Genomic DNA, 17,131 nt, shown 5'->3' on the forward strand with positions numbered 1-17,131 from the left:
GCAAAATTTAAACAAATCCAAAAATGAAGTTTAATGTTAGTACTGGAGACAGCTGTCAAAGCAACTTTGTGCAGATGAAAACCAGCAGTCTCAGACCACTGTCAGCATGTGCAGTCCAGTTCTTAATGCAGTCAAACTTTCCAACTACATGTGACGTAGGCAGGAGCTTTTCCAGCTGATTATGTTATAAGCAAAGAATGTACAAGAAAGAGGAAGAGAGAAAAGGATAGACCAGAAGCTACTTTGACTTGGAAAGGGGTCCAGGAAGAAGAGTCATGAAATGTCTCTGAACTTGTTCTGTCGGTGACCTGATTTTGAAGCTTGAGACGGACTGCAAAACAATGGGAAGGATCAGCTTACTTTCTTGACCAAATGTTTCATGCAAACTGAAAATTGTTAACTTCACTGCAGCTGAACTGGTCACACAGCTACATTCTGGTAGGTTCTGTTTACATGTCATGATTTTAACTCTTCACATGCACCGAGCTTTTGTACTGAACTATGTGATTTATGATTGATTCCTGAGAAATGTTGTTGAAGAATATCTGCCTTCACCTATTGTACACCAAGTCTTTAACGACAAAATAAGTTATCCATGTAAATTACAGAAGGAAAACCAGACATTGTTGGTGACCCGCCTTTATTTCTTTGTCAGTTTGGAATCCTTAATCTTTATGAATGATAGTTGCATAATGTGGCCAAATTACTAACCAAGCAATGCCTGGGTGTATTAGTTTTACCTCTGGCCTATTTTCAATATGAAAGAATACTGCAACACTGAACAATTTACAATGTTTTTCTGGCAGTCAGCCAAATCTGATACAATGTCAGAAGTTGAGATTTAAATCTCAAAATCTCTTAAGAGATCAATCCCTGCCCAATGTTTCATGACTCAAGTTATTTTCTACATTACCTCTGTAAATTAACACCGGAATGCTGAATTTATTGTGTAGGTTCCACTATGTATTTTGGCACAAGCCTCGATTTGTAAAGTTTGGAGAAAGCATGTGTGGCAGACAATTATGAAACGCAGGGAATCATTATTTGCCTTAGTGAAGGGAAACTCTCTAGTGCAGAATGAGAATCGCAAATGATAATTCCAAAATTGTTCTCAAATTTTGAAGCCACACTTATGGTAGAGTAATAACACAGACACACACATGAATCAGAAAAGGAAAGGTGTCCTGTAGAGAAGCTAAGAAACAAAGAGCAAATTGAGCTATGTATTCAGACTTATTTTGTAATTTTGGTCTGTCAAATGTCTTGGATGAAGAACGTGAATAATGGAGTTCCCGTGGTATGTTAAATATTCTGCTATGAATCATTTGCTGCCTGGTTTTCTCCTAGTTAGTTCATCGCGTAATATCTGCTCTACTCTATTGCTATTTCACATGAGTTCTGGTTACATCTGAGAGGATTGACGATGTAGAACATTTCATGTATTTTTAAGGAATTTAGTTTATTTTGACATTGTTTAGATAACACCTTAGACGGAACTTAGCATATCTAATTACAATGTGATGCAAAGAGATGTCACTGGGTTCACAGTAATGCCACTTGACAATGCATTTGATTAATGTCATTCATTCTATGTTGTACTGGGAGCACAGTTGAAGAATAATTGGGGAAGCATATACATAACAAAAAAGCATAACATATTGGCAAGAAATGCTTTGATTTACATTTTAATAGCAATAATAAGTCAATTAGTGATTATTTTGAACCACCACTGTCAGACATTCAAGGACTTTATTTTCATTCTCGCCGGTAATTTTAAATTTTGTTAAATCCAGCAGAAGCATTGAACTGTATTACAGAGCTGCAGGTTATTCAAACTTCCAGATGTTATCTTAAACAGTAAGACTAAAATGCAAGTGAATTTTGGAAAATGAGCACAAAGATGCCTTGAATCGTGTGACTGAGTCTATTTTATTCATGGTAAAACAAATAATAACAACTCAGTTTTAATATTTTATTAGATCATAAGGCATCTGCGGCGTAGCTGAGCACAAAGTGCGACCTAACAAGTCCGAGTTGGAGGACATCTTTTTGGAATATTGGAACAGATGTCTGCATAGTGGCACCATAACTGAAGGTGATAATGCATCCAGGCAATGGATACTCTTGCAGTATGCAGCACTCATAACTGTAAATAATCTCCAAGATTGAACATCATTGGAATACAGCAAGGATAGTTGAGTTCATTGATGGTTGTTGTCTTGCTTTAAGTGCATGCTCTTGGTATGCTACTTGTAATTGGTCATATTGAGGTGGGCAAGTGGTCTCAGGCTTTTATTATCTATTATGTAACCCAGCTGTAGATAATATTCTTGGCATTCAGGTGATTATATTATTCATGCTCTTACAAAACAGGATATACAAACACAAGAACAGGAGGAGGCCTTTCATCCCATTGAGCCTGCTCCTCCATTCATTATGATCATACTACTCAACTCTTGCAATGTTTTTTCCACGTATTCTGCCCCATGTAACTTTATATCATTGGCATCCAGAAATCTGTCAATCTTTGCTTTAAACATACTCATTGATTGAGCTTCATAGACATCTGGGGTCATGAATTTAAAATATTCACAACCATGGGCGGCATGGTGGCACAGTGGTTAGCACTGCTGCCTCACAGTGCCAGAGACCCGGATTCAATTCCCGCCTCAGGAGACTGACTGTGTGGAGTTTGCACGTTCTCCCCGTGTCTGCGTGGGTTTCTTCCGGGTGCTCCGGTTTCCTCTCACAGTCCAAAGATGTGCAGGTCAGGTGAATTGGCCATGCTAAATTGCCCGTAGTGTTAGGTGAAGGGGTAAATGTAGGGGTATGGGTGAGTTGTGCTTTGGCGGGTCAGTGTGGACTTGTTGGGCCAAAGGGCCTGTTTCCACACTGTAAGTAATCTAATCTAAATAAAACAAATTTCCTCATCTCTAACTCACATGGTTTACCCCTTATTTTGAAATTGTGACACCAGATTCTACACTCCCAAATCAGGGAGAACATCTGACCTGGATCTACCTAAAGTAGTTTGTAAATTTCAATGAGTTCACCCCTCAGTGCTTGAAACTCTAGTTTCCCAAAATCTCTTCATGGAAGAGACCCACTATTCCAGGAGTTCATCTGATGAACCTTTGTTGCACATAATGACAATAATATTCTCTCTAATATAAGGGAGGGAGAATGGCGCACAGTACTCCAGATGTCGACTAACCCAGTTTCTTTCCTATTAAAGCCAATGCTGCTCCTGTATTTAACCCCTCTTGTGAAAACAGCTAAAATACTATTAGGCTTCCCAATATCTTTCTGCACCAACATGTTCGCCTTCAGCTGCTTCTTGACAAGGATACCCAGGCCCTTTTGTACGTCTACATTTTCCAACCTCTTACCAGTTAAGAAACACTCAGATCATCTGTTTTTCCTATGGAATTGAATGACCTCACATTTTTCCACATTACATTTCACCTGCTATGTTCTTGCCAACTCACTAAGTATATCTAAATCATCTTGAAGCTGTTTTGCTCCTTCCTCACAGCACACATTCCCACCCAGCTTTCTGTCATCGGCAAACTTGGTAAAATTACATTTAGACCCTATGTGCAGTCATTGGTGTAGTTTGTGAGAGCTTGGGCTTAAGTATGATCTTTGAAACACTTGATGAGTAATAGTCTGCCAAATCTTCCTGTAATGAGCATACAAATATTTCTGCTGTACATAACTACATAAGATGTTACAGCTCATTTATTTTGTTTTCCACTTGTTTATATTTCTATTCTATTTTTCCTTTCATTAAGTTTCTTGATCCTCCTTTGCCGTCTTCAAAAGTTCTTTCAAACTTCAGGTTGACCACTGCTTCTGGCAACTTCAAAAGGCTTTTTAAAATATCTTATACAATCATTAACTGGCTTTCTTTGGGCACAGTTGACTAAGGTTTTCAGGGGTTTTGTACCATGTGGAATTGTTACAGAATTTTAAGGAAGCTCTTCAGAGACTTAGTGTAGATTCGATGAGCCAAATGACCTCTATCTACTCAGATGCAATTCTTATTTGGTCTGACCAGTTGAGTTGGAACCAGGTGCAATTTGATGCCCACAGACCCATGCTTATTTTTGAATGAAGCCTGAGATCAAATCTGTGCGATGGACCAGTGAGCAAAACAATGACTACCGATTTGATGGATTTATTGGTCATAACTTCTCCTCTTAAAATCTGTAATTCATTCTTGGCACTTGGGTAATGTCTAGGAATTACATTTGAAGTTTATTGCAAGGTATTAATTCTGTGATAGGGAGAATGCCATGTTCAGATAAGTCAGTGTATAAGATTGTGGGGATCTGGAGGAGGAATGGCCTTGGAATGGAACTGATAAAGGATGGGCATGGGGAATGGGGAGTGTTGGCTAGGTTGTTGGGAAAGAAGCTCACAGAGGCCTGCACTACTGTTGAAGTATCTCAAACTCAATTCTGAGTGGTGGACTGGGATTAGGATATTGGCACCTTGGCTGAGTTGGGCTGAAGTCACTGGCAAATTTAATCAGAATGAATTCAGGGATTTTGGTACTGGGAGCAGCAGTGATTGTGCACTAATTTTTGTTCTTTTTGTCCACTCTGCTTAACACTGATTTTCCTAGAGATAGTCAGCACAGGTAACAGCTATCATCAGATGTGTGCTCAGTTACCAACATTGTGTATTAGGTCCCATATTTGCATCTGTTTATGCCCTCATGCCTACTCTGACATAGTTAAAGGGCACCTCTTGTTTAACTTTTATCAAAACAGTGTTCTATCTCACCTGCACTAGAATTGTAAGTGAGTGTCTGTTTTGCTCAAAATAGCACTTTCAGCACTGAAAACCTAAACAACGCATTGCCAAATTTCATGCTATTCCATAATGTCACAGCAGGGAGCGCTGAACTTCATCCCCATCCTCTCGTCACACTCTCCACTGCGAAAAACGAAAGAGCAACAAAAACCACTCTGTGTAATTTTGAAAGAAATGTAAAAGCACATTACCATCTCTCAGAATTGTGCCTATCCAAATTTTGAAAGACAATAGAAATTCACAGTTAACACATTTTGGTAGTGGGTAAATGTCAGAGTGGGCATGAGGGCATAAACAGATGCAAATATGGGACCTAATACACAATGTTGGTAACTGAGCACACATCTGATGTTAGCTGTTACCTGTGCTGACTATCTCTAGGAAAATCAGTGTTAAGCAGAGTGGACAAAAAGAACAAAAATTAGTGCACAATCACTGCTGCTCCCAGTACCAAAATCCCTGAATTCATTCTGATTAAATTTGCCAGTGATTCCAGCCCAGCTCAGCCCAGGTGTAATCTTAAGTGTAACTATTAAGAAGAAATCAAGTTGACACCAATTTTATTCCTTGCCTGATATATCTTATAGTCCAGCCACCTCTCTAATGTTTCTGACCCACCACTACCCCAACCAACTGTCCCATCATTTACATTTTAAATACCTTATTATCAGACAAAATAGCTTCCCTTCTACAGTTGAAGAAACATACTTGGTGTGCACACCTTGCCCCTCAATCTTCATCACCTCACAATCTATCTCCTGCTTAGAGATGCTTGTTAAATTGTGTCTCTTTGACTATGCTTTTGGTCACCTGTCCTAATTTACCTTGCCTTGGAAGCTAGTGCTTCCAAATAAACCTGTTGGACTATAACCTGGTGTTGTGTGATTTTTAACTTAATTTCCCTAAACGTAGCTCAGCATTAAATTCAAAATTAATATAAATTAGCCCAGAAATCAAGCCTGATAACTAAGAGTCTCTTTGATCTTCAAATATTAATAATATTTAAAGATAGACGTTATCTATAGGAGTGAACTAATCCTAAAGTAAATAATTGTTTAAGTATGTCACACTGACTTTACAAGGCACAGCTGAAGTTCTGAGGAAGGGTCACTCGACCTGAAATGTTAACTCTTATTCCTCTCCACAGAGGCTACCAAACCTGCTTATGTTTTCCAGCAATTTCTGTTTTTGTTTTTTATTTATATCATCCACAGTTCTTTCAGTTTTTATTTTGTTAAAATTGGTTTTAAGTTTGCCTTAAAGAGTTGTGTTTTATAGAGAGAGTGTTTAAGTGTTATTTTCCTGCTGATAAAAGAGCCTTATGTGACACCTGCTATGTTATATCAGTGAACAACTCCGGGCTGCTGGTTGCTTGAAGTGATGGTGATACTGTTACTGTGATGAAATTTGTTGCTTTGAGAGTTGTGACATATCTGTAACAAGTCGAAAATGTACAGGTGGCACTATTTGCACAGTTAAGTATCTTGTTCTAGCACTGAAAGTATATGGCAGAAATCAATCAATGCTTAACACCTGCTGAAACACATTTTTAGTCAGAATTAATGAGATTAATATAAGACAAATCCAAAATTATTCCACTATTCTTATTTGTGTGGCACCAGCAACCATGCACAGCTTGACAGGCAACAATAGTGTCTTTGAAAGGAACAACAGTTTTGGTCTTCTGGCTCTACCGGTTAATGTGTGTTTTAAGATCATAAGATCATAAGACATAGGAGTAGAAGTAAGGTCATTTGGCCCATCGAGTCCACTCTGCCATTCAATTGTGGCTGATAGATATTTCAACACTACTTACCCGCAGTCTCCCCTGTCCCTTAATTCCTTGCGAGATTAAGAATTTATCAATCTCTGCCTTGAAGACATTTAAAGTCCCGGCTTCCACAGCGCTCTGGTTCAATGAATTCCACAGGCTCACCACTTTCCAAACCAAACTAGTCCCACTTTGGCCCATATCCGTCCAAACCTTTCCTATTCATGTACTGATCCAAATGTCTTTTAAATGCTGTAACTGTACCTGCATCCATCACTTTCCCTGGCAGTTCATTCCGCATATAAACCAGTCTCAGTGTAAAAAAAGTTGCCTCATGTCCTTTTTAAATTTTCCTCCTCTCACCTTAAAAATATGCCCGCAACCCCCGCTCCCTCCACACCCCCCCCCCCCCAGTTTTGAACTCTCCCACCCTGCAGAAAAGACCCTTGCGAGTCACCTTATCCATGCTCCTCATGATTTTATAAACTTCCATAAATGTAACTTTTCAACTTCCTACATTCTAATGAAAAAGGTTCCTGCCAATCCATATAATCATACTCTCCATTCCCCGCAATATCCTGCTAAATCTTTTCTGAACCCTTTCCAAATCTGTCCAAATTTTGTAATTCTGCTAAAATGAATAGAAAAACTGCCAGTTCTACTTCATAACTTGTTTTGCCTCACCTAGTGCAAGGTGAGGAAAGTATGCAGCCATTGTGTCTTATCCAGTGCTTTCAGCTATGGTCTGCGCTTTCCTTTTTTGTGGCTCCATGTGACTTTCAGCAGCTTTCTGTAGGTCTGAACATTCCAGTGTCCCTCTTTTTGGGTTCCTCTGTTCTGAAAAAGTGTCACAGGACCTGAAACTTTAATTCTGATTTTGTAGTCCCTCTGCAGTCATTTCCTCAGCAGCAATTACAAATAATACAGTGGTTGAACAAATGTATATGGAATAATTTCATGAAAGAAATTTCTGACTTGCATAATTCTTGTGCTCCTTTATTGATTCTCAGCAGCTCGTTCACAAATATACTTACTATTTCTCTTTGTGTCATGCTAGATCAGCTCAGATCAAATACTCAAGCAAACTCTCTAATGCCTACATTTTGAATCCATATTGGATAATGACTCTTAGAAAATTTCTTTCATTCAACCTGTCCAGATATTGTTGGGGTAGGTACGACCCAAACCCAGACCTTCTGGCTTAGAGGTAGGGACACAATCACAGTTCCAAAAAATATTTGAGCTGGACTCAGTTGATTCAGGATTGTAGCTCTAATTATTTTGAAATTGAACACACTGAAGCACCGGAATCTGTTGAAAGACACATATGATGTTGGTCACAAGGTTCAGGGATACAAGGAAGGGTTTAGGCTTTTCAGCCTGGAAAGGGGATAGCTGAAAGGTGATATTTTCAGCCTGGAAAGGGAATAGCTGAAAGGTGATATTTTAGTGGTAGGCCAAATGTGACATTACACTGTTTAAGAATGGAAAGATTCTTCTCATGCTCTGGTCAATATTTATCCCTCAAGCAGCTTCAAAAAGCAATTTGGAGCTACTTGCTGTTTTCAGATTGGCTTCAATGTTCTCCTATTTTATAACAGTGAATACATTTCAAATATAATTTATTAGAAGAAATTTTGTGGCAAAAGAAATTGTTATTGAAAGAAACTATATCTTGTTAGTCAAGATGTCAGGGAACATCATTTGGCTATCTCTAAATTCTCCACTTACCTTTTATCTAAGTTGGATTTTAGGCAAGAATGCTGAAATTCTGAGCAGCTCTTTTTTTGTTGTATGTTGCTTTAATGCAGATCAATATATGAGAGGGCTCAAACTGAGTAGGAAGGTTATCAAACACATTCAAACAAGTGATTCAGATTCCAGTTCCATCTTGTTGAAATTTGCCATTTTTTTGGCAAATGTAGTTTAAAACCAAAATGATTATGCTATATGAAGGGTTTAACTGGTGAAAGCTGATTCAATACTGCATAAAATTTCTTCCAAAGTCTTACTATTTTGCAACATATTTCTATTAATGATGTTTCTAGCATTCAAGAAATTCCACAATAGCATACAAATGGATTTGAGTGAAGGATTCACTGCCCAAAGAAGAACTTTATTGCTTTCTCTTAATGGAGCATGAGAGGTGACTCAAATTGAGTATGAAGAACACTGTAGAGATCTCCATATCTCTGCGGCTAGTCCAGACTGTTTCAAGGAGCCTGCTATTCACCCTGTGGCAGTGAAGGATAAACAGACTCGATTTTATTTCACCACAGGGTTGTGTCAAGTGTCTGCTGACTTTATTGACATTGGTTTAAGCATGGTCACAAAAGCGGGCATGTCTTTGAAACCTTCCTAATGAACTCTGTGTTTCATCCATTTCTGCAAAATAAGAGCAGCCAATTCTCCAAGGAAAGCAAGTATTAATCTGATGTTTGATTTCCATATGTAAGCAATAAGCTTAACTGAATTCGCATTAACAAAATATGATTCACATCAGCTTTCAGTATGTAGATCAAGATAATAGATGAGCAAAGTACTGCAGATGCTGGAACCTGTACTGAAAACAAAAAATGCTGGAGATCACAACAGGTGAGGGAGCCTCCATAGAAAGAAAGTAAGCAAATGTTTCAAGTCTAGATGACCACTTCACATCAGCTGAGATGAAGGGTTTTCTAGATTCAAAATATTAGCTTGCCCTCTCTCCATTGATGCTGCCTGACCCACTTTGATCTCCAACATTTTTTGTTTTCAGTTGAGATAGTGTATGCTGTGCTTATTAGTGTCTCCACATTGGGGGTGATGGGTGGAAATAGGCTGTTCAGGTAATGTACGGTATAAGGGGACATAGAGGCTCTGGAGTAATAGCTAGTGACAGGTGTGGCCTGGTTCTTAAAGAGTCCACTGTGAGCTGCTTTTACTGACCATTCGCTAGATGCACAGTGCAATTAGAAAATGGCTGGGACAATGCCCGTGGTGGGCAGAATTGGTATGATTGGTGAAATAGTGGAATCCAGATCTGCTAGACACTAAGATATTGAAGGGGCAAATACATGAAGCATGTGCTTGCAAATTCCAGTTACATGACATTGGTAGACATTGCTTCACACATATGTAATGCTTTCCTTCTTTTTCAAATGTTGGTCAAATGAGGTTTCATCATGCATTGATGCTCACAAAACTAACACTGTTATCTCAGTGAAGCAGGAGAGAGAGGATGATGGATTTAGGATTCAAATGATACAGTTAAAAATATAAAAGCCAGAAATTATGGAGGATTCTGAGTGGGAAAGTCCTAATTCCTAGTGGATCCTAGTCCTAGAGGAGGATTTTAAGGATTATTACACTGTGAAAAGAACTTTACTGATGGCGTTTGAAATAATGCCTGGGGCATATGAGCAAATGTTTTGGAATTTAAAGGAAAAGTCTGGGAAAACTACATTGAATTTGAAAGCAATAAAGAAAATAATTCTGACAGGTAAATACCAACATTATAAGTTGAAACCATGAATGAAGTAACAAGAAAGAATGTAAAAATTCACTACCTTTAGTCATAAGCACCTATGTTGAAGGGTCACAACTGCTAGGGAGTCAATAGTAATGTGTATCATTTAATTTAGATTGTTGAAATTGTTTAGTAAAGACCAGGATATAACCTTGGATTTTCCTCATCTGTATCATCTGCCATGAACAACATCGATTTTAAGTGGCAATCTCGAACGTACCGTTTGGTGTAATGAACTGTCCATGTTCCCTCTTAGCTAAGATGTGTGCTTGGCTGTGCTGTGCAGTGAAATAAACAGACCATGTTTGCCAAAGAAAAATGAAAAGAAATGTGGTTGTGCAGAAAAGAATGTTAAGAATTGTTTCTAATATTCCTGATGTTTAGAGGGATGTTTCTCACTTGCGTTTATCATGAGTCTTGCTAAAACTTTATTGATGTAGAAGCTCAATGGGAACTAAGTTGCAATCACTTTTTCTTTCAGATTCCAAAAGGGGTTCATAAGCGAGATAGTTATTTGTTGTATTTTGCTTTTGGTTGAACCAATGATCTGTGTTAACCTTCCTTCCTAGATTTTATGATGCTCTGGTTGGCTCTCCTTTTCTGTTTTACATCTCATGCTGCAAATCAACTTCCGAAAAACCAACAGTTGCTCATTACAATCGATCCTTCCCAACTTATCTGCAGTGCGCCTGGTCCTCCTGGGGCTCCTGGTCCTCCAGGATATCCTGGCCAATCAGGGACAGTCGGAAGAATGGGGATTCCTGGGAAAGATGGGGCAGAAGGGAAAGATGGCCCTAAAGGCCAAAAAGGAGAACAAGGTAAAATAGTGACATTGTTCTTTCTTGTAAATGTCAGTATGTCTGGAATTTACAGTTATCCCTGTGCCCACCACTCCCACATTGGGCCAGGTTAAAACTTTACCACACCAATCCACTAGGCTGGTGCAGTTTTAATAGTCAGGAAAGCTGCCACTGTTCTCATCTGCCAGGGACAGAGTTTATTGCAGTGGTGGGGATGACCATTCAAAGAACTTAATTAGTGCTGGATCAGGAAGGTCAAGTAAAGGCCATCCTGTCTCGATCTTAATTGCTCAGACAGCAGGAGGCTGTTAAGTATCTCCTGTTTGCCAAACAGTTTGGTGTCAGCTTCCCCACCACTTCCCTGAGAGGAGAGGATTTTGTCCCGCGGATGTAGATTCAGATTTAATGCATTGGTATAGAATGGGTTATGGAGTGTCATAAAGTCACTTTATTGCTCTTCACTACTGGCTCACTATCACTTTTTGAAATCAGAGTTCAAGATCTACCCAAAGAAGAGAACATTATAGAAGGTTTATAGATCCTTTAAAATAACAGCTTTGAATTATTAAGAGCATTACAAATGACTTATTACAAATGATTGTAATAAGAGAGTAAATTGGCAACTATTGATTAATTCAAGAAATAGATAACCCTGTAGGTGATGTTTTCTATCTATGTGCTTATACATGGATTGCTGGGTAGGGAAGATCTTACATAGCTTCCAACTCCTACAAATATGCATGACATTTACTCGTGAATGTTGTAGAAAAAGAATACTGTATATGAATTTTTGTATAAAGTAATTATGAACAGTTAATGCTTCTTAGGAAAAAGATTTTTAAAAATAACTAACATAAAAAATTAACATTTTAAGATCATTAAAATTAGATTTAAGTTTCAGACTAGTACCAGTGCATTAAACAAATATTATTATTTATTTCCTAAAGAAACAATGTTCATATTATTTTAATTATTGATCTCATGAGTCCATAGATTCTACACTTGATTGAAAATGCATGTATTAACCTTAGCCTAGGTATGACAACTTCTGGATTTTTACAAGTTTTGCAAGATAAAAATTTCCTTGCTTTTCTTCTTGTCTTCAAGGATGCAGTTACTTGATTGTTTTTAATGTCTTTTTCTTCCAGAAACAGTTTTCACAGAATTTACTTTAGAAAATTGGATATAAAGTTGCTTCACATTACTTAAAAATTGATAGCATACTGTGTGTACAAGGAGAGCTGACAATTGTAAACTACACATAGAACAATACAGCGCAGAACAGGCCCTTCGACCCTCGATGTTGCGCTGACCTGTGGACTATTCTCAGCTTGAAGAAGGGCTTATGCCCGAAACGTCGATTCTCCTGTTCCTTGGATGCTGCCTGACCTGCTGCGCTTTTCCAGCAACACATTTTCAGCTATTCTCAGCTTGTCCCCTATACTATCCCATCATCACCCATGTGCTTATCCAAGGATTGTTTAAATCTCTCTAATGTGGCTGAATTAACTACATTGGCAGGTAGGGCATTCCATGCCCTTCCCACTTCTCTGAGTAAAGAACCTGCCTCTGACATCTGTCGTAAATGTATCACCCCTCAATTTGTAGTTATGCCCCCTCGGGCAAGCTGACATCATCATCCTAGGAAAATGTCTTTCACTGTCTACCCTATCTAATCCTCTGATCATCTTGTATGTCTCCATCAAATCCCCTCTTAGCCTTCTTCTTTCCAATGAGGACAGATCCAAATCTCTCAGCCTTTCCTCATAAAACCTTCCCTCCAGACCAGGCAACATCCTGGTAAATCTCCTCTGCACCTTTTCCAATGCTTCCATATCCTTCCTGAAATATGGCGACCAGAACTGTACACAATATTCCAAGTGTGGCTGCACTAGCGTTTTGTATAGTTGCAGCATGATATTGCGGCTCCAGAACTCAATCCCCCTACCAATGAAACCAAACACACCATATGTCTTCTTAACAGCACTATCAACCTGGGTGGCAACTTTCAGGGATCTATGTACATGGACTCCAATATCCCGCTGCACATCCACACTACCAAGAATCTTTCCATTGACCCAGTACTCTGCCTTCCTGTTATTCTTCCCAAAGTGCATCACCTCACATTTAACTGCATTGAACTCCATTTGCCACCTCTCAGCCCAATTCTGAAGTTTATCCAAGTTTGCCTGCAACCTGTTCATGACTCCATCGACTTTAGTATCATCTGCAAATTTACTAATTCATCCACCTATGCCTGTGCCTAAGTCATTTATAAAAATGACAAACAACAGTGGTCCCAAAACAGATCCTCGTGGCACACCACTAGTAATCGGACTCCAGGCTGAATATTTTCCATCAACCACCACTGACTGCCTTCTTTCCGAAAGCCAGTTTCTAATCCAAACTGCTGAATCACCCTTAATCCCATGCCTCTGTATTTTCTCCAACAACCTACCATGTGGAACCTTATCAAAGGCTTTACTGAGGTCCATGTAAACCACGTCAACTGCTCTACCCTCATCTACATGCTTGGTCACCTTCTCAAAAACCTCAATGAGGTTTGTGAGACACAACCTGCCCTTGACGAAACCATGTTGACTATCTGAAATCAAATTGTTGCTTACTAGATGATTATAAATCTTATCTCTTATAATCCTTTCCAAAACCTTTCCTACAACAGAAATAAGGCTCACTGGTCTATAATTACCTGGGTCATCTCTACTGCCCTTCTTGAACAAGGGCACAACATTTGCAATCGTCCAGTCCTCTGGTACTAAACCTGTAAACAATGATGACTCAAATATCAAAGCCAAAGGCTCTGCTATCTCCTCCCTAGCTTCCCAGAGAATCCTCCAATAAATCCCATCTGGCCCAGGGGACTTGTCCACTTTCACTCCTCCTAGAATTGATAACACCTGTTCGTAACTAACCTCGATCCTTTCAAGTCTAATATCTCGTGCCTCATTCTTCTCCTCTACAATATTCTCCTTTTCCTGAGTGAAAACCGATGAGAAATGTTTCTTTAGCACCTCTCCGATCTCCACAAGATCCACACTCAACTTCCCACTTCTGGGTTCGACTGGCCCAATTCCTACCCTAGTCATCCTCTTATTCCTCATAAACCTATAGAAAACTTTAGGGTTCTCCTTTATTCTATTTGCTAAAGACTGCTCATGTCCTCTCTTTGCTCTTCTTACCTCTCTCTTTAAATCCTTCCTAGCTGATCTGCAACTCTCCATTGCCTCATCTGAACCATCTTGCCTCATCAACACATAAGCTTCCTTCTTCTGCTTAAGAAGAGATGCAATTTCTGTAGTAAACCACAGTTCCCTTACCTTATGACTTCCTCCCTGCCTGACAGGGACATACCTAACAAGGACACTTGTAATTCAAAAATCCACACAATTTTGAATTCTAAAAATGAACCCATTTTGCAGCATATATTCCTTTTAATTAACAACAAATCAGTATTTCCTTTCAATGGAATGTGTTATTCTTATTCCAAGTCTTTAGATCAAAACTCAAGAAAATTAAACTTGAATTAATTTCACAAACTTTGCAGGTGATATCCCTTAATTTCATCTTGGGTTAAACTCATTCTTAGTATCCTCAAGGAATTCCAACTGATTCCATCTTCATCGATGAAACTTGTGCCATATACTTCACAGAAATTGCAGTAAATCCAGAGGAAATGCTAATTAAGTCCAGTCAGCACCATTTGACAGGTACAATTTGAGAACATTACCAGCCGTAGAGAGAATGGATTGGAAAGATGCAAATGCAGTTTACAGCTCTGCTGAGCACTTAATTAATTAGAAAGATCCCAAATAAAAACCCTGCTGACCAAGCCACTAAATGTTTTCCTCAATGTCTCAGTGATCGATAGATTAACATCTCTGGTTCAATCTGTGTACCTGATCTTTGTTAAACTGAGAATTAGAATACTATAGCAGACCTTAATGACTGAGTCTAGTGGGAGGTAATATGCTGTGGAACTCAGTCAGAAAACACCTGTGTGGTCTGTTGGTGAAACCACGTTACGGTTAGCTGAACTTAGGAGTGTGGAGTTCCAACCTTCACTATTGACATGAGAAATAGCCAATTAGACCAGATAACCTATTCTGTTGTGATGGCACTATATCCAGCAAGATTCAAAAGGCTTCAAGATAGGGAGCAAGGAAGAGACATGAATTTAAAGCTGATAATTAGGTTTGATGAAATTTGATTATAATATTCTGTATGCAGACTCCCTAAAAAGGATTGATTGGTGTTACTCTGCTTTATATTGAGGACCTGAAGGCACATATCACCAAGGTTTGTACCATTAGAGTACAAGGCATGAGTTTGACCCGTCATGAATTCAGGTTTCTGGACAAATTCAAATTTTTAAACTATCATTGTAAAAGGACAGAAAAAGAAATGGAAAGCTTAACAATAATTCCACGTTCCATGCATCTCAGCATTACGTAGTAGCATAAAACAAGAACGTTATTCAGAACTTCTGATTGGGAAAAAGAATAATAACTCAACAACTTAATAGAATTTTGAATTAATAGAAGAGTTGGACATTATGCCAGAAACAAAATTTCACAGCTATCAAAGTCTTTTGTATAGTAGTCACTATTGTACAGTGATCACTTAGTCTCTTATTTCAACACAGATCTTGTATGGCCATGTCAGTTGAACTACAAATCTTACATGGAAATTAAAACAACATTTTATTTTCAGGTGACAGAGGAAAATCAGGAATAGCTGGAAAGCCTGGTATTAAAGGCATACCGGGAGCTATTGGCAAAGCAGGCCCCCGAGGACCAAGGGGTTTTAGAGGGGCTCGAGGTAATTCAGGAACTAATGGACCAAAAGGCACTAATGGAATCAATGGTGAACCAGGTTTGCCTGGAATCTGCAAATGTGGCACAAATACTGCAAGATCTGCCTTCTCTGTGGCCATCACCTACAGCTACCCAAAGGAACGTATGCCCATCAAATTCGACAAAATCCTTTTGAACGAAGGAGGACATTATAATGTTTCCAGTGGCAAATTTGTATGTGGTATACCTGGTATTTACTACTTCTCCTATGATATTACCCTGGCAAACAAGCACCTTGCTATTGGGTTGGTGCACAATGGGCAATATCGTGTTAAAACTTTTGATGCAAACACTGGGAACTATGATGTAGCCTCTGGTTCAACTATTATGTACCTGAAACGTGAAGATGAAGTTTGGCTGCAGATATTCTATTCGGAACAGAATGGACTGTATTTTGATCCGCACAGGGCAGACAGTTTATTCACTGGCTTTATGATTTATGTTGATCAGGACTACGTGAATGAACTTGAAGAAGAGCAAATTCTCTAGACAACGAAACTTTGTGTTCTAAAATATACATTTTCGTAGATGCTGCAATAGAGGCTATCCAACCATGTAAATCCTGATTGGGATATTTAAAATCAGTGATTTTAATGTGCAACCTAACAAGACAATACCTCCTTTAAATACCTCCTCTAGGAATTCCCTGGCTGTTCTCTGTTTGGCTTGTCCTATAATAGTAGTGTTGTCCCAGTCGAATTCATGTTGCTTGTCATCTGCGTGTGTGGCTACTAAGGATAGCTGGTCATGTCGTTCCGTGGCTAGTTGGTGTTCATGGATACGGATCGTTAACTGTCTTCCTGTTTGTCCTATGTAGTGTTTTGTGCAGTACACAGTACACAGTAGTGTACAAAATCCCATGCAAGGACTGCACAAAACACTACATAGGACAAACAGGAAGACAGCTAACGTCCATGAACACCAACTAGCCACGAAACGACATGACCAGCTATCCTAAGTAGCCACACACGCAGATGTCAAGCAACATGAATTTGACTGGGACAACACTACTATTATAGGACAAGCCAAACTGAGAACAGCCAGGGAATTCCTAGAGGCATGGCACTCATCCACAGATTCAATCAATAAGCACATCGACCTGGACCCCATAAACCGACCACTGCAACGGACAGCTGGAACTGACAACCGGAAGCGGCAGATTCAAACCACTACAAATGCCGGAGGAAAGATCACAGAAGCGCTTCACAGGAGGCTCCCAAGCACTGAGGATGCCACCTAGACAGGGGACAAAACATCTGCAACACAAATTTTCCAGCTCGGCGAACAGAACCACAACAACGAGCACCTGAGCTACAAATCTTCTCACAAACCTTGAAAAGTAGCTGTAAAAACATAT

At 39.2% G+C, this 17,131-nt stretch overlaps 1 protein-coding gene across 2 annotated transcripts; it reads left to right on the plus strand.

Moving 5' to 3' along the window:
• The first annotated feature begins 247 nt into the window (after positions 1-247).
• c1qtnf2 (C1q and TNF related 2) lies at positions 248-16,666 on the plus strand. 2 transcript variants are annotated; one of them, XM_043704176.2, is made up of 4 exons: positions 248-438; positions 1,980-2,095; positions 10,670-10,918; positions 15,632-16,666. In XM_043704176.2, the coding sequence occupies exons 3-4, from the start codon at positions 10,675-10,677 to the stop codon at positions 16,261-16,263; spliced, it is 876 nt and encodes a 291-aa protein (XP_043560111.2). In that variant the 5' UTR covers positions 248-438; positions 1,980-2,095; positions 10,670-10,674; the 3' UTR covers positions 16,264-16,666. The 2 variants fall into 2 exon arrangements, with proteins under 2 accessions (XP_043560111.2, XP_043560112.2); XM_043704177.2 differs by lacking the exon at positions 1,980-2,095.
• Positions 16,667-17,131: the final 465 nt, after the last annotated feature.

The sequence above is a fragment of the Chiloscyllium plagiosum genome, unplaced genomic scaffold (genome assembly GCF_037043375.1).
Source record: "Chiloscyllium plagiosum isolate Xiang-an unplaced genomic scaffold, Cpla_swu_hap1 HiC_scaffold_16, whole genome shotgun sequence".
Taxonomy (NCBI): Eukaryota; Metazoa; Chordata; class Chondrichthyes; order Orectolobiformes; family Hemiscylliidae; genus Chiloscyllium; species Chiloscyllium plagiosum.